This window comes from Ochlerotatus camptorhynchus, unplaced genomic scaffold (assembly GCF_037179485.1).
Source record: "Ochlerotatus camptorhynchus isolate MF236.1 unplaced genomic scaffold, CSIRO-AGI_Acam_v1.1 ptg000432l, whole genome shotgun sequence".
Lineage (NCBI taxonomy): Eukaryota > Metazoa > Arthropoda > Insecta > Diptera > Culicidae > Ochlerotatus > Ochlerotatus camptorhynchus.
In genome coordinates this window covers 5,809,017-5,827,294 of record NW_027040918.1, presented here as the reverse complement: position 1 = coordinate 5,827,294, position 18,278 = coordinate 5,809,017, and the positions used below count along the sequence as shown (strand labels likewise).

Here is an 18,278-nt window from a genome sequence, read left to right as displayed (position 1 = left end):
AAAACACTGAAGCGCACGAGTAGTATAAAAAAAATCAATTCGAAAAGCAACTAACAGAATAAATTATAAGAATATACCTGATTCCGACTTTATGTTGCTTTTTTAAAAACGTCCTACTTTAAAATAATCCTCAACGCCGAAATAACTTATAACAGCTAAAATTACCAAAATGGCTATAAAACACTAAAATAGCCTGGAATAGCTTTAAAAACGCACAAAATTGTCTGACAACTCTCATAATAATCTTGCTACGTTAAAAAGGTAAAAAATATCCTAAAAAATTATAACTAACCAAAATTTCCAAACTTGAAATAGGAATAGATTGTTAATTTAGATCAATTAGGACTATCATAATCCAACTTGAAAAAAATATAGCTCGAAACTAAAAAAAATATGACCATGATGTCTCAATTTTTGCGGTGCGGAAACTTGTGACCCACCAGTGGGTTGCGACCCATAGATTGAGAAACACTGGTGTATAATATTGCGTCAGCCGGTTGCATTGGAATCAATTTAAAACCAATCTATGATTAGGGTTATTATAAAAGGCAAGAATGCTGAACTGGATCGTTTGCAGAAAAACTCGTACATCCTAGACCTCGAGTTATGCCCAAGCCTTACACTCGCACTCACGCAAACATACACGAAAGCGACTACACTATTTATGTTTGCAAATAGAAATGTGACGCACCCACATCAGCAATGCCTGATGTAAACACATGTTTTAAGGGTTATTTACACTATTCCGTGCAGTGTCCGGGCAGGGTCCCATCGGGGTTATGACATTGTTTGCAATTGATTGCGTGTATTCTTACCAATGTGTTCTCACCAGACCTGTGTGCCTATAATCAGGTGAGACACAATCAATTGCAAACATAATTTGGACGAGACCCTGCCCGGACAGTGTACGATATAGTATAAATAGCCCTTTAACATTTCTACACATACGGACATAGGCAGCATTCCCATATTCCATAGATGTTGTCCCTTTAAACTTAACATTCTTTGTTTGGTTGATTGATTGGCTGTTAATTGGGACGTCCAGGCCCGGTCTTATGCTATATCAAGATCTCTAAGACTTCTACCTGTATAAACAAAATACAAAACAAATTGATACAGCTTGGCCACCTTTTACGTGATCAACCACAAAACAACCCGACCGGTCCATTTGGTAGTATGTATGCATGATAGCACGAACGGCGAGCACGATACGAGCACGTATATCTACGGAGACCGACGAAAACGATGGTGAAGACGACGACTACGGGCTGCCTCCTCCTGGGTAACTGTAACAGTAGTAGCACTGCTTCACACGCACTCGCACACATCCACGGTTGCGAACGCGTGTGCCTTGTGTGCAAAGGCAACGACAGCACCTAGCAGCAGCAGCAAAAAAAAAGGAGCTGCTACCACGAAAAGTAAAGTGAAAATTTCACTTTTGTTTTCAGTTTGTGCATCGCTCTCGATGAACACATGAACTGTATCGACACGCACGTCGTCTCCTCTTCTTCCGAGCACTGTACCAATGATGCTGCTACCGAAGATGCCAATGGTCAAAGTAAATATGATGTTTTTCTCGCTTTCATTACTGATGTGATGCGGTGTGGTGGACCAATCCGTAATTATCCGATTAAATTCGACAATGAACCGAATAAAAGTGATTGCATATATCGTACCCCCCAAAGTGTGTTAAAGCGGCGTAGATGTTGAACGAGACTTCGATAGACTCACACGAGGTCATTCACTAGGCAGTGTAAATTTAATTCCTCGATATCTGAAATAAATTGTGTGTGTGGCTTGAAGCCGTGTGTTCCCGAGGCAATATCTGGTTTTCAGTGGGTGTTGTTTACGGTTAACGGCACGCGAGACGAAGATTTTATCCTGTTGTTCATAAATTTGAATGAAGATCGTTTTTTTTTTTTGTTGGTACCCATTGAGTAAACAAGTCAAGTGCGGTCCTTATTGTCCAAGAAAGATTGTGTGCTGAAGCAGTGATTCTAAAGCAAGTGTTTCTTATTCTTCAACAGGATCACGTACCGTACCGGTGGCGCCTGCGAAATCGAATTCCGGCTTGAAGCCATGCCCCCTGCGGGCTCCTCTTGTGGTGACCACCGTGGGCCTACCCTGTCGAGGGAAATCCCTCGCATCACAAAAGGTAGCCCGGCATCTTAACTGGCGCGGAGAGAGCACAAAAGGTAAGTCCTTCTCGTATCATCCAAAAATAAGCTACAATCGATCACCAAACATATATTGGTACTCACGCAAACGACCGCTCGTCAACCGGTGTTCGGTGCGAGGGTGGCTGGAAACTCTGGCGTGCGGAAAGTGAAAATAACCTGAATTAATTTTCTTGAATGACACGGCTCAAGGTCATGGCAACGATTTTACCTTTTGCTTCCTTCTTGTGATTTTGGCGGCGGCGCCTGTCAAGAAGCAACAATAAGAGACACACACTCGAATCTAGAGGCAGGCGTGTTGTGACGTAAGCTAGTGAAACGGTAGCATTGTTTTGGGGTTGTTGGAGTGTAACAGTTGAATGTCCGATTTGAAGGGTAGCAGCAGCTCTTGCAAAATTCCAGGCACGTTCTGCGAAAACAATTTAGAATGTGCCGCCGCCGGCTTGGTCAGTCAAGCGGTCTGGATTTTATTGATTTAATTTTTTGTTTTGTGTTCTCACTGAAAAAAAAACTAATTTTTTTTAAGGAATTGAGATTTGATAATCAAAATCGCCTTTTCAATGGTTTTTAGTATCTAACCTTTAACCATGATATTTTTTTCATAGTGATTATAACTTTGTTTTGACGATGAAAACGACGAAAAATTACTAAATACAAATCTAAAGTTTAAAATAAGTCCAAGATGATCTTACCTCGTGCACCAAACAAAAATCACATTTTCACTATTGGTAGTTTGTAATTGTAATTTGGTTATTTTAAAAAGTGTTATAATGGTTTTATCTTGTTTAAAAGGATATGAGTTCCCTTTCTTATAGTTAAATTGGTCATGTCGTATGGTGACGGGTACAATTAATCATGTTACCATACTTCTGCGTTAATTTTCCTTCCGCTGTCACTGCTATTTTTAATGGTGACATCGATCGGAAATTACGCATAAACTTAGTTTCGTAAATTGTTAACAGAGGGCAGTGCGGTCAAATCATGTATGGTACCTCTATGTATTCAGTTAGATTTACATCCCCGTTCCTAATATATTCTACGACAAAAATACTTGCCAAGCTCCGCCTCTGGATGGGAAATCTAATTGCATAAATAAGGATTCCAACATTTTTTTTCAGAACTAGGTAATATATTCTGTAGTCTGTGAAAGGGAAATCACATCTCGTGTGATATCCATATACATGGCATGTAGAGAGTTTGAGCTCGTGAAAGAAAATTTTCGCACTTCGCTTTGAATTTTTTGGCTCTCTTGCGACTGGTAATAAAGCGGGTAAAAAATGTATGGGAAAATACGGTTTTTATTTGATTGTAGCTTGTTTAACAATAATATCCGGGAAAAAACTGAACGACAAAGTCCCCGACTGATTTCTTTAGGTTGTCGTTCACTTTTTTAGATAGCGAGTGAAAACTGATTGATTGCTTTTTTCTTTTGTTCTAAATAGTAATTTTTATAATATCAATGCTCCATTACTTAATTTTAAATTACTCTACTGACCTCTGAAAAAATAATACAAATTTAGACACTATGAATCTGTTTGGACATATTTCGAAACTACAGACTTTATCCCAGTAATGGTTGATCTAGTAGAATAACTCATCTGAACTCCAGAACGATTTGGAGAACTTAATATATCTGGTATACATGACAATAACATATTTCGATTCTAAAGACATTGTCCCAATCTCGGTTGATCTAGTAGATCAAATTATCTGAACTCCAGGACGATTTAAAGAACCTTGAACATCTGGATTCCTCGGAAATAGATCATGCATGGTCCACATAGAAACTTTGAATCTAATTGGACATTTTTCGATACTACAGACATTATTGCAGTCTTGGTTGATCTAGTAGAACAATTCAACTGAGGATTTGGAAAACCTATAATTTCCGGTATACATAGTAATAAGTCGTGCATGATTCACAAAGTCACATATATACGATTCGGTTATGATTTGACAACAAAAAGTGCTAGGTTCACATTAGAAATAAAAAAAAATCTTGAAAATGTCGCACCATTGGACAGAACCCAAGGAATATCCGTATAAATACACAACCGCGACGTGACCAACAAGTGTGACTTATGAAACTCTGGTAATTTCTCGATTATGTGCAGGGTGGTTGGTTTGAATCGGTAACAAATTGAGAAAACTAGAGCCAAATTAACTACAACATTTAGGACAGCAAAATACGTCAGAGACGCAAAGGTTAAAAGAAAATTTGCATTTCAAATGAAACAGCATTAATTTTTTTAAATAATATTTCATCCAATCTAGGCTGGTATTATTCAATTGCAAGGGTGTTTCATTATGTATGTATGTATGTAAGGTAGCCACCATCCCTTCAAAGATCTTGTCTTGTATGCAGCTCCACTTAATAGCAAGATCAATTTGAGCTATCGATCTGAATTCACAATATCGCTGTATGAAGGGCCAAAAACGGAGGGGTGGACCCGTAAGCAGAGACACTTACGCGAAATCCACGGGAATTTAAGAATCTCCTTCCAACGATACGATCCAACAAATCGAATAACGCAATTCGCAATACTTATTAAGCTTCCTACAGGATGGTTTGTTAAGAAGGGTGCGTCAATTTCACTGAAACTGTTGAAATAGAATTCACACCACCACAATCGAATCGGTAGGATAAAGAAAATGATAGTGTTTATTCCCTTCTAGACTCCGGTTGTCATACCACTCCATCGTCCAATTTCAGGTCAATTGATACCCTGATGCTCCCTCCCAACCCAGTATTTATTTGTATAATGAAAATATATGTAATGTGCAATGGAATATATCAGAACATTAATTATGAAATAATGAATATAATTTTATAAAGATAAAATATTTGATAGTCTGCACTGAAAATAATAAATATTTTACATATAATAAGATGCAGCTCTATGTTTCCTCAGCTCCCAATATCAAGTGGATGTAACACTAAAATTTCAAGGTTATATTAAGCAATTATATATTTTTATTTGTAATTATACTTAATATTATCTCTTTACAATAATGTAAGGATGTAAATGTAAGGTGTAAAGTGTGACTGATGACTGACAGGACTAACAATCTCATCTAAATAATGCCATGCACAACGAGAAATATATTATATATTATAACCTGTAAAAAAAAAATGTATGCATATAATGTTATGTATTGTTGTTGCTTCCACTACGTCATCCGCTTAATAATAATTTCGATGAGTAATGCAACACGATTGCAAGGGTGTTTCATTATGTTCACTAATTACTCAGAATTTATACTATGCATAAATAACTGAAGATGATACAATGTTTTTTTTTTTTAATTCAAGGGTTACAAACGATACTCCTATAGCACAGTCGGTAAAGGCGCAGCTACAAAGCAAGTCCATGCTGGAGGTGACTGAGTTAGATTCCCGTTCGGTCTATTAATTTTTCGGGTTGGAAAATTTCTCTACTTTCTTGGGCATAGAATGGTACAAACATAGAAAGCTCTCAATTAAAATGTGAAAGAACTTCAAAGAACACTAAGTTGCTTTAAATGCCATGTAGTAGTACACAAATGCTATTTTTAGGCAATGAAAACAGTTTTTTTTTTTGTCGTTAGTTAGTATTTGAAGTCGCGGATTTCTTTTGAGAAATCGCGGATTTCGCGGATCAAATTTAGAAAATCTTGTATCAGCCCTGTAATTATGATATTATGGCTTGTTGGCAAAACTAGGAAGCGAGATTAACAAATCGCCATTAATCGTTTTGAAAAAAAGTGTTGTCATAATTTTCAGTGTCAAACTGAAAAATGAAAAGAGCCTGACTTCAGCTACAGTAGACTTTAAAACCGTGATATATGTAGCATTATAATGACAAAATGGAGAATAGCAAACCAACTTTGTCAAAAAAAAAAGACAGCAAACAACAAGTATTGGTTTCAGCTACGTGTATTCACAAAAATCCTAATATTTTGGCTCGTAATATTGCAAAGTTCTATACAAAAAATCACATTCGAATTCATTATAATGCAATTCAAATATTTTCTAAAAACACGATAAGTAACTTTGAAATTTTTATATTTCTGGCCAGGAAATCCGGGAGAAAAAACCTGGAATTTTAAAATGGGAATTCACCTCCTGAATGGTTGGCTCCCGTTTGACAGTTCACATTGGATCCCAGTTGACAAGCATATGGAGTGAGTTGCAGTACCCAGATAAAGAGAAACAAATTGTTGAGATATTGATAAAAAATCTAACACCGCTCCATTTCTCCGATTCCGTCATACGAGTTTCAATTCCGTCACAACACATTGAAACGCCATTGGACTCACTTCGGCATTCGAATGAAGGGATAGAAAATGGATTCGCTAGGAGCACTTCTTTTGTTTTCGAGAAGAATGGATGTAAATATTCATATTATGCGTTCTTATAGACTTTGTTTTATAGCTTTGGATCTAAATCAGGCCTGTCCAACCTTTTTAAACTAGCTTTTTAAAATGGCGATGAGCAATTTTCTAGCTGCATTTTGCTTAAGGCTCATCTATTCTGAGCTAAAATTCATTCTCAAAATTGAGCATACACCAATAGGCAATTTTCTGAAAGACTATTAGAAGATAGATTTTTGGAATCTTGGCTAGTGGTTGAACAACTATTTATTGATTTATCAGTATAGCTTTGGACTTTATTGTATGAAGTTTGAGTAATTTCAGCAAAACGGTCGATTTTAGTAAAAATAGCGGTATTTAAAGATCTTTATTATGACTACAGATTAGCAAAAATTCAATATGTTTGGCTCATTTTATTTCAAGTAAATGTATTTTTTTTAGGAAATCTAGTTTTGCTAAAATAGCTCTAACTACTTACCCACTCACACCAATACTATACCGATAACCAATAAATGGTTGATGAGCCAGCAGCCAAAAATTTAGTTGTGCTCGTACTCGTACAGCTGTTTTTTCTGAAATGTACGGCCAGCTGTATGCTCAATTTTAAGATACACTGTATGTTTGATTCGTTCACGTTGAAAATATTCATATATTTTATGTTTCTGTTCGATGTGACGAACATGGGCGCTTATGTCAAAGTAATTCTCTACCCTACACCAATTTGTTTACATATCTGTTTAAAACGAATGAAGTAATGGAATTGGGTTGTTAGCGGAATGGTTTAAATAAAACAGCAGAAAAGATTATCTTCCAATGTTTTAACCAGTTCGTTTATTTGGAAGGCTCAATCGCGTTAGCTTTACGGAGCAGATAATTCATTGTTCACTGTTTGTAGCAAAATTTACTTAATTCTATGTCTGGTAGAAGTTGGGCCGAATACTCGCGGCTTACTCGAGGTTAAAAGGGTACATTGCCGTACTCTGTGGTAAACCTCAAAATGACAAAAACTTAACTCTTATCTTACTCTCACTCGCAATCTGTTCGCGTACGGGGTTAACGTATTTTGGATTTTGCCGTTGTTCCTGCCACGATATCTCGCAGAGGTAATTTTTAGAAGTTTATTTGGCTACCATTGGAGGAGAAGTGTGGGTTCTTTTGCCGCGGTTTTGCGAGTAGATCAAGTATCAAACCTGAGCGAGGCACATCCTGTTACGCTACTAGTTTAAGATAAAGAAGCAGATTCATGCCAATAAAAAAAATGCCCGATCTCGAACTCTATTGCATGCACGATTATTCTTGCCATGCTACTTTCCGAGACCGGACACAATCAACTAACTAAAAAAATTAAATCAGATAAATGATACCGAAATGAATTAAAGAAATATTTTCTGCACTTTGTGCTAATCGGGTTCACAAGATTAGTCGGGACATCGTAGAGTACCTTGTTGAGTCTGCAGAACTTCAAGGTCATCTGCGGTATGATATGAAGAATTGTTATTACTGCGTTTCTCCTACTCAGGTCTCTTGTATTGATATATCCCAAGTAACAATTTTGGGGTTCTGTAGACCATGATTTAGACTTGTAGAATGCTATAAAACCTCTATAAAGCTTGCAATGTTACTTGCGATGCTTTCTCCTACATACAGAGGCAACATTTAGGCTGATTATTTGCAAGATTTAGGAGATCTACATTCAGCAACATTTTAATGAAAATCTCATCTCATATTTTCTGTAAAGTAAACGTATTGTAGACAGGTATGGACAATCCTTTACATTCATTTCGTGCATTCAATTACATTAATTTGCCCTTACTTTTTCTTCAACTGATTTCCGTTAAATGATGTATGAAGCTTTTGCAGGTTTTGCTATTGGCTACAACTTTTTCTAATTACTCAAATTCGTTTCTCTAATGCATGATGAACCAGAGCGAACAGAAACCATTACCATTACATTAACTGAAAAAAAATAATAATAACAAGTTCTGCCCGCTCTAGTCCATCATGCCTAAGAGATAAAGATTTGAGTTATTCTCAAAACTTGTAGCTAATATCAAAACCAACAAATGCTTCATAATCATTTTGCGGAATTCTGTTTTTGATAGCTTTTCGTGTAGGCTAGGGGTCATATATGACCCCGTGGAATTGAATCGCTTAAATTACTGTAGTTGGGTTAACCGGGAAAAAACGAGAATTGAAAAATTGGATTTGGACAACCTGGAAATAGTTTAAAATACCAATTATCCGGGAAACCGGGAAAACCTGGAAATACCCCTTGAATGTTGATGTCAAATCGGCAAAACTTTGTTCTCTCTACGGAAAAAATAAGAATTTGCTGGATATTGAACAATTTAAAAGCCTTGAACGGGGCTAGATTGATACAGTCACCTTGAAGAACTATTAAGAGCATTTTGAGATATTGATTTTAATTCTAGGCGTATTTAAATAAATCCAAGGGAGTTATGAGAAGACCATGAAGAGAGTTTTAACTAGAACTCCAGAATAATTATAAGAAGAGCTATATGTGAACTTTAACCCATTAAAGCCCGGTGTTCTACTTATAGATCGATTTTTTTTCTTTTTTTCATGTCTTAACAGAAATTGGGAACGTAAATTATGTTTTCAATATCACTAGAATGATCCTTGGAATATATTTAACAGCTAGTTTTCAAATAATGTGATAATAATCCTTGGGTTACTCCTGGAAAAAAAATCACGCATTGTCTGGAAGCCAAAAACGACTTGGGCGTTAACGGGTTAAAGAGAATTCAGAGTAAAATATGCAGGTAGATGTGAAAAAAATACACGACGATTGTGAGATCGGATTCCAGATCCATTTCTAATCAATATTCTAAATTCTGAGAAGAATTTCTTGAGAGTTCTGATGAGAATTTCAAAGAAATTATTATGGTATTGCATTCGAAGTGAATTCTTAAGAGTGTTCCAAGGGAATTCCACGAAGAATACCACTGGAATTTAGTGTAGAGGATATTATTGCACAGGAAGAGGGGGAAAAGTTTTAATGGAAAATTTAGAATAGTTTCAACGGCAATACGAGGTAAATTTCTAGATAATTCTCAGGAGAATTTTAAGAAAACATTTCGTAAATCTTACTTATTAATAACTGATTTCGATTTCCCAATCATTAACAACGTAAACTACAGATGCAGACCAAATGATCTCCAAGTCTCGTGCAAATATTCTACATTTTATATTACTTTTGTATGTTTCATGAATCAACTTAATATATATATTTTTTTTTTTAATTATGAACATAATCATGCTTTATAATGCAAACTTGTGGAATTCAACTTGACCTATTTTAAGAAGCAAAAGCATTTGGAGTTTAGCTAGATGGGACTTTTTTTGTAAATTGCTTTATTTGTACAGGCCTAATAGAATAAACTGTACAGAGCCAAGTCACTTTCATTATATATGAGCTAGAGGAGGTTGGAGGGTTCTTTCAAAACACTGTTGATACATATATTTCTAAAATTTTCATATTGGATTTGAGATGAAATCAGTCTGTAAGAAGTTTGTGTAATTTTAGTTAAATTTGGAATTGTTTCCGTAGTGAACGGATTTTATTGAAATATGGTGCATATTAAAGATCCTTGATGTTATTACAAATTATCAAAATATTCAAAAATTGGTTAATTGAAGATCAAGAAATAAAGCTTGGGTCACTCAGAATCTGGACGCATGAGATCAGCTGTATTTCGAAACTGGTTAGACATAATCAAAATGTTAACTAATCTTCATAAAGGTTATTTATTGCACTTTCTTTTAAACATAAAAATAAAATTATTCAATTATGGTTTAGTTGAAATAACGAAATATTCGTTGGATACCCTTCATCATTTCTTGAACACTTTGTTGGTCAACCTGGTTGGCCATTTTATTCCACCATCTCTGCATCTCTGCAGCATGCAGCATGCAGAGCTACCTTGCCACTCTTCTTTAGCTTCTGCTTGACGATTACCCAATATTTTTCTATTGGACGGAATTGGGGGCAGTTGGGTGGATTGAAGTTCATGACGATGAAATTCACCCCATTGTCCTGGTACTACTGAAGTGTCTGTCGACTATAATGGCAGCTTGAGAAATCTGGCCAAAACTTCACAGGTCCCTTGTTTGCTTTGATGTATGGCATAATGCGTTTGCTTGTATAATTTCTAATTTCTAAGCATCCTTGGTCTTTCGTTAAAACCTTGCTACACATCTTCCGAGCGTACGTTTTGGCCACCAGGTTCTGCTTCAGTGTCCGATTTGGCTGCTTACTTGCATGAAAAAAACTATAGCCTTCTCGCAGACGAATCCTCCGTACGGTACTTTGACTGGCTATGTATGTTTTGGATATATCATAATCCGAGAGTCCTGGGTTAGCCCTGATTCTTCTCAATACTTTCCAACGCAATTGGCGATCGTAAGTTCCACAGCAACGCGTACGCTCCCAAGTAACAATTTGGGTTTTATGAGGGTTCTGTAGACCATGATTTGGACTTGTAGCATGCTATAAATCCTCAATAAAACGTGCAATGTTGCTTGGGCTGGTCCTTTCGAGTGATAGTTTTACTTTCCCGAAAATGTTTAAGAACGTCGCACACGGTAGATTTAGCCAGATCGATTGTTTCGCGATTTTTGAACCCGACCACGTCGAATTTTTGACCTGGGTGTCCAAAATAAATTTTCTTCTTTCCGCTTCCATCATGCCCAACTTTTTTGAAACGGCTCATATTGTGATGAGCATATATAAGTGACTTAAGCTTTAGTAGGGTAAACGCAATTATAGTGGAGGTACGTTAGTGCAATATGTTCCTATAGTGACTTATTGCATCTATAACAAATTGCACTAACGTACCTCCACTATAGGTACGTTTACTCTAGTAGTATATAAAATCGATCAATTTTCAAATATTTAGATTAAAAAGTCTCTAGAGCTTTATAATATTGTTAATAGATTATTTGTCCTAATTTTTGATTTTCTAATTTGTTTATTGCTGAAAATTTGCAGAAATATTTCAAATGAGTTTCCTAGTATTATGCGTATCGATAATAGCATTTATATTTGTATCTTTTAAACAAGCCATAGAATGCACTATACTGTGTAGAAATAACCAAGTGGTTGTAATCGAATATATCAAGCGAACTATTTAGTTGAAATGTACTTTCAGCTTTATGCCACAATTGTCCCTGCAGCGTTGCAACAGAAGATAATGTTTTACAAATGTCGGCCAGAAAAAGTTACTAGTTGCTAGTCACTTTTGTAAACGGGAAATAATTGAGATTTATATCGGGAAAAATGCGGAAACTTAAAAAAGGACTAAAAGTTGAACTCGACAAAATCCGGACACGAAAGTCTTATTGGGGTTTAAAAATGCATTTTATTTTTCTTAGTTCATTAGTAGGTATTATGTTAATTATTTTTTTCCTTGATATATTTTCCGTCGATCTTGTTTTCCGTACTGACTACCAATGCTACCGACGCCAGGGAGGCGGCTCCGACACCTGGACCTGAACTAACTATAGATCCACCAATTCATGGACCAAAGACCTACGGCTTCCCTTGATCCCTTTCCGTGATTAGCGATTTTATGCCTCATAAAATCCCGGCGTCGTCGAAACTAAGTTGGATATGATATGTGGGGCTTACAATGTTTCATAAAGCTCCTCATGATTAATTTCTGAACAATTTAGTTGAAGACTGAAAATGTCTAGGAATTCTTTAAAGTTAAAAATTAATCAGCACAAACATATCGACGCTTCAGGTGAAAATCGTTGGTAAAAATAATTTGGGTGACCAACTCTATCGACTGGTATAAACAGATTACATGGACATTTTTTTTTGTTAATATCAGTCACGAGTAAACTGCAGCTTGCTATGACTAATCAATGGTCAAATACACTAAATAAAGCGTAATGATTTTTTATAAAAATTGCATGAAATATGTTCGGTAATGAATGCAATATTTGCAGTCCATCGGCTCTGGAAACAATAATGCTTATTTACTTTACGCGTTTTGCCGTTTGGTACGCCGCCTGACAGTTCAATTGGCTGCACTCTTTGCGGGACTCTTATAAACTCCGACGCTGCGGTAGACGACTTAGGGAAACGTAGTTTTGATGAAACAACGAATGACGTACTACTTCAAAATTGACTCTTATTTAAGGTTCTAGTTTCAATTTTTAGAAGTCTGTTACGGCACCGATGGTACAAGGTTACTGTTAATTGATATTTTTGCAATCTTTAATCGAAGATTAACGATCTTTTGATTTTATGTATCAATATTGCCAATCCACCGCCTAGGTCGCGGTAGAAAGCGAATCAAGTTAATCGATTTTTTGATCCATTGATCCATGATTGTAACCTACCGTGTCCATTCAGCTCACATGAAAATTGTTTGTTGCCTTCATGTTCAATTCAAAATTGGCAATAAAATGTTTATTGCACTCGCAAAAAATAGCAGACATTTTTATTTAGTAGTAGCGGACGTCACTGTTGTGCAACATCGTCGTCTTCGGTGGGCACGTCCTCCTGTTTTGCGACTTTGCTACATTGATATGCCTATGCCAAACTCTGTTCCTATCATCGAAACGAGTGCAGCATTCGACACCAGCGCGTGTAAGGGCTCATTTTCCATTTCGTGCCGTTGGAAGGTTAAGGCGATTACCGATCCCATATTGGCAGCCGGTAATTTAAATCCTTTCGTCTGATTGTCCATCGTCACGCGAGAACCAAAAAAATGTCAACTAAACAGTCGAAAATAAACCATATTTGCACTCAAGCGCTTGCAATAATTAGCACCATCAACACCTGCGTCACACCATGCCAGGCTCGGCGCTTATCAAACGGTGCTTGGTTGATTAATTATCATACTTCTCAACGAATCGCGTGCAAGGCACGTCTTCTTATCAACCGTCTTTCCATTTTGTGATGACTAGACGAAATTATCAATAGATCGAATGGAGCTTCAGACGTCGGGCATTATCAAGATACATTGCCTTACGCAGCAGGTGTTCCAGTAATAGTGGTGTGCCGGTATAGGGTTTATGCCAGAATAATGGTAGAAAACCATTTTTCATATGTAACTCTCCTAAAGTTAAGTTAATTTGCATACTTGAAACTTAACATCAACCCAAAAATGACGCAGAACTTAATCACAATTTAATCACAATGTAATATATTTCTATAGATTGACGTATAAAAATTAGATGCATATCTTTTATCTATTTTTTAACACTTCCCGCACCAAGCTGAAAATGAATTCGACACTTTTTTTTTCAAAACGTGGCATCTAATATCCTTTCCAACCAGATAAAACCATCCTAAATCCGTTGAAAATTACCGAAGATATTACAAAAATAGTGAAAATCTGATTTTAGTTTGGTGCTCCAAGAGTTAATAAATAAATTGTCCAAGTTCCTCCCATTACTGGCTCATGCACCCTAACTATAGATTTAGACCTAAAATTGATAGAATTTGTTTGTCTTACAGTTTTCAACGTGGATGGCAATGCCACTGCCGACACCCTGCATGAGATCTCGGTGTTCTTCAAAGAGGACAACGATGTCGCAGTGAGTATCGTTCGACCGACCGACTAACCGCTAAAAAGGATTAAATTAAATGTAATCTGACTTTCTGTTTGACTGTTTTAAGATCATCGATGGAATGCACCTGACGCGGCAATCGCGTCAACTGTTGACCAACTTTTGCGGTGAACAGTTGTACCACCATCTGCTGATCGAGTTCAGCTGCAACGACAAATGCCTCGAGGAGAACATCAACGACACGGTTCAGTTCTACCACCAGCTGGACCAGAACATCGATTGGGAGCGACGGATCAAGGAGAACAACGAAACCTATACGTCCCGGTTCGAACCGTGCTCCCCGCTGGAGGGCCCATTGATTACGGTTAACAACTCGGAGGACTCGATGTATCACTCGGTAACGGCACGAGGCGTTCGCGGTGCTATTCAGACTGCCATTCTAGGGGTACTCGCCAGTCCGGTGATACGACAGCAAACGTTCTACCTGAGTCGGGTGAGTAGCGAGTTGGCAATATCGGTGTTTATGAGTAGAAGGTAGTTGTTATCAATGCTAGCCGGGAAAAATTGGTGCTGGTTGCCTGCTTTTAGGCGAACATACGTAGGATACACGACCCTTGAAAATTAGTTAAAAATAGTCAAATTTAGTAGCTTTCGGAAATACTGGACTTGAACGGCCACTGAGACTGACTCATATTCGAAAATATGACGAAGCTGCTCGAATATGAGTGACAAACAAACCAATCCCACCAAGGTGGTCATACTCTAACAGGCCTGATAGGACTAGGAACAGTAAATAATAATTAAAATTTCAAAATAACTAAAGTTGAAAAGACGCATCTGTGTCATTTGAAAATTCGTACATGTAAACCAAAAGAATACAAGAAATATAGATCATTCAAAGTAAAAAAAAAAGAATATGAGTGACAGCTACGCATATGTGAGTAAAATTTTACTCAGTCTTGCATGACCCTCGTTTTTGCAGAATTTGAGTAAACTGAACTCAAAGATGAGTCAGTATCAGTATCAGTTGAATTCTAAATTAATTCTAGTATAGGAATTGAGTATTTCGATGGCATGTTTTACTATTAAAGAGTGTCGACTACCTGAAAACAGTGAATATCAGAGAACTCATTTTTGGGTTTGAGAAATCAGGGAATCTCAGGGAATTTCATTCAAAGTCAGGGAAATATTTCTCAATCACATAAACTTCGTTAGTTGCAAACAACTTAATTGCTCGGTACCTATAGTTTGAGGATGGTTATTCATTTCAAATTTTAAATAGAGTTGTAAACTTGGGGTTGTTCAACGCTTGATCTTACATTTTTGCAAGTTGAGAAAAAATGACTAAAATAAAAGAGTATTTCTATGATTTTGGGCCATAGGTGGTGGCCATTAATTACGTAACGCTAACAATTTAAATTTTTAACCCCCTTTCCCATGGGCCGGATTTTGAGGGGGTGGGCAAAGGGGCAAATATTTTTTTAATTTCTCATATTTTTTCTGCTAATGCAAATAATGTTCATTTCACGTTTAATCATAAGGTTTAGTTCTGAACTTCTGATTCAATTTTATACGTTAGTCAACCAATATATCTGAGCTTGTTGGTCATCAATTGGTCAACAAATTAGCTTGGATTTCAAAATGGCGTCAGACATCGATTTTTGGTCCCGTCAGGCTGATCCAAAAATTTCCCATATTGTGGGGTATTTGACAGAATTTTCAAGCTTTTATGTAACCGGAAGCCACCATCTTGTATTTCAAAATGGCGTCACACATTGATTACACGTCACACCGATTCCAAAAATATCCATATTGTGGGGTATTTGACAGAATATACAAGCTTTTCTCTAACCGGAAGCGGCCATCTTGGATTTAAAAATGGCGCCAGACATCGATTTCTGGTTCCCACACGTCGTCCAATTCCAAAAAAAATTACATATTATTTTACATTTTGGATATTTGACAGAATTTCCAAATCCTGAAGAATGTGGGCGTCTTAGTGGAATACCTGTGTAAATTAGAGGCGAACCAGCCTAAGGCTGAAAGCCTCCTAAATAAAGCTAAATAATAATAATAATAATACCTGTGTAAAGAGAGAGAGAGAGAGAGAAGGATTAGTAAATTCCATTTAATTCCACTACCTTATTTTCTTATCCTTGACAGATACGCGTATTTCGTCTACAATGTGCAGACTTCTTCAGTGTCTTGTACTACCTTCAGTCGAGTATTAGTACAAGACACTGAAGATGTCTGCACATTGTTGACGAAATACGCGTATCTGTCTAGGATAAGCAAATAAGGTAGTGGAATTAAATGGAAATTACTAACAATTTCCAAGTTTTTCTGTAACCGGTAGGGTTTCAAAATGGCGTCAAATATTGAATACCGGTTCTTACACGTCACCCTGATTCCAAAAATACCCATTATTGTACGGTATTTCACTATATTTCCCAGTTTCCCAAAATCGCAGAAAAACTCGTTATTTGGAATTTACTTTGTAAATAAAACTCGTGTTTTGGGATTGGCTTCGTAAAAAGAGGGACGTAAATTGAATACTGCGTAAAAAATAACTTCATAAACGGAGGTTTCAGTGTATTTAAAGGGACCCAAGTGGGAAATAATATTGTAGTCTCACTGAAAATCGGAGAATACCGCTGATTTATCCAAGGAATATAACTCTTTCTGTAAACAATTGTGGTCCTGAGAAGGACCGATTGTTCGATCTTCACTACGTGGTCCGATACAAAAATGAGCTTCAGTGCGACATTGACAAAGATCATCCCACACCTGCCCGATATCATCCGGTCACAGTGCCTGCGAGAATGTTCAGCACGACGGCAGAGTGAAAGGGAAAATATCCACCTCTTGCTGTTTGCCACACCTTCCGAAGCGGAAATGAGCAGAGGCACGACAGCAGCGCTGTTTTATAACTTTTCAGGTTCAAGCAGAATGATATGAAACCAAGTGATAATGATGACAGTGCTAAATATTATTTGTAGATTTTTCAAAAGTTTTTTTTTGGAAAATTGGAAAAGTATTTATTTCAGAAGATTCGTAGAGTGGTATCCTATCGATTAGCGTATTTTGATTTTAATTTTATCTATAAATGACAAAGTTAGAAGCGTTCAAAACCTAACACTATTTCATCACACATTTTTTTTATGATTTGCACCCCAGTATATAGTCCACAAAGACGTAGTTCTACGTCAAAAATCGTTAGTTTCATATTTTGTCCTCTTTGTAACGAACGCAAAGCTTTACTTCCCCTCTCCTATGTAACAATTCGTAACGATACAGGTGACTCCTCCTCCTTATAAGCGTTACGTAATTTATGGGCGCCACGTAGTATAAATTCAGCTCCCACTGGGTGTTAGCACATTTCTGAGTTGAGCTGAGATCCTGAGGGTTGATAAAAATCCATTTCCGTAGATGCTAGATGTTGTTACTACAATGCCTTCCCGTTTTTGGCAACACTACCTCATCAACTATTTCTCTCTTTAAATTTGTGCTAGTGCTATCTGGAGAATTCTTCATTAAAGGTCAAGTAGATAGGATCCCCAAAGAGGGGTCTAGTGATATCATAAATGGAATTAAGCGTTGGATGGATTTTCAAGAAAGTGAAGAAGACAAAAATCATATGTTGCCAAAAACGGGAAGGCACTGTAGTTGTAAAATTTAACCTCCAAATGGTTATGTGGGTCCCTTAATAGATGTTAAACCTAATTGCGTCTGCAAATTTAAGGTGATTACTTGTAGTGTCCACAAATGGTCGCCACATGCACTATCACTTCGAATGTTCAATTATACAAATCTCAGAAATTAGCCCCTTAATTCACCTGAAATTGCTACTTTATGTATGCTGCAGGGTTGCTTCCACTCACTTGCTATAAAAAATATTTTTCGGAATTATGCAATCATTATTTGATATAATGATTTGTTGGACTTGTAAGTAACAAGAAGAGGGTGTAAATTATGTGTTTGATTCATAAAATCTCAGAGTTGGTTGGAAATGCTAACATGAAGCTTTAGTGTGATAATTTATTAGCTAGAGAATGATCTTTTAGAAGAGGGTAGGTGGATAGTTCCGTTAGAGTACGGCAGTATGAAAATTGAATAGAAGTTGAAAATGAGCGAAGGGCCATTAATGCGACAGTTTTTAAAGATAGACGCACATCTTTTGCCTAACCCGTACGATGTACGCGG

At 36.8% G+C, this 18,278-nt stretch overlaps 1 protein-coding gene across 2 annotated transcripts in view; it reads left to right on the top strand.

The window, feature by feature from the left end:
- Positions 1-18,278, top strand: part of LOC135711382 (6-phosphofructo-2-kinase/fructose-2,6-bisphosphatase 1-like) — a 281,793-nt gene that overhangs the window by 243,391 nt on the left and 20,124 nt on the right. The window contains exons 1-4 of one of the 2 annotated variants that reach the window (XM_065234245.1): positions 1,330-1,558; positions 2,028-2,195; positions 14,023-14,102; positions 14,185-14,568. In XM_065234245.1, the coding sequence (XP_065090317.1) occupies positions 1,474-1,558; positions 2,028-2,195; positions 14,023-14,102; positions 14,185-14,568 (717 nt within the window). In that variant the 5' untranslated portion in view covers positions 1,330-1,473. Of the gene's footprint in view, positions 1-1,329; positions 1,559-2,027; positions 2,196-14,022; positions 14,103-14,184; positions 14,569-18,278 lie in introns of those variants that run through there. The other variant, XM_065234244.1, reaches the window with a different exon arrangement.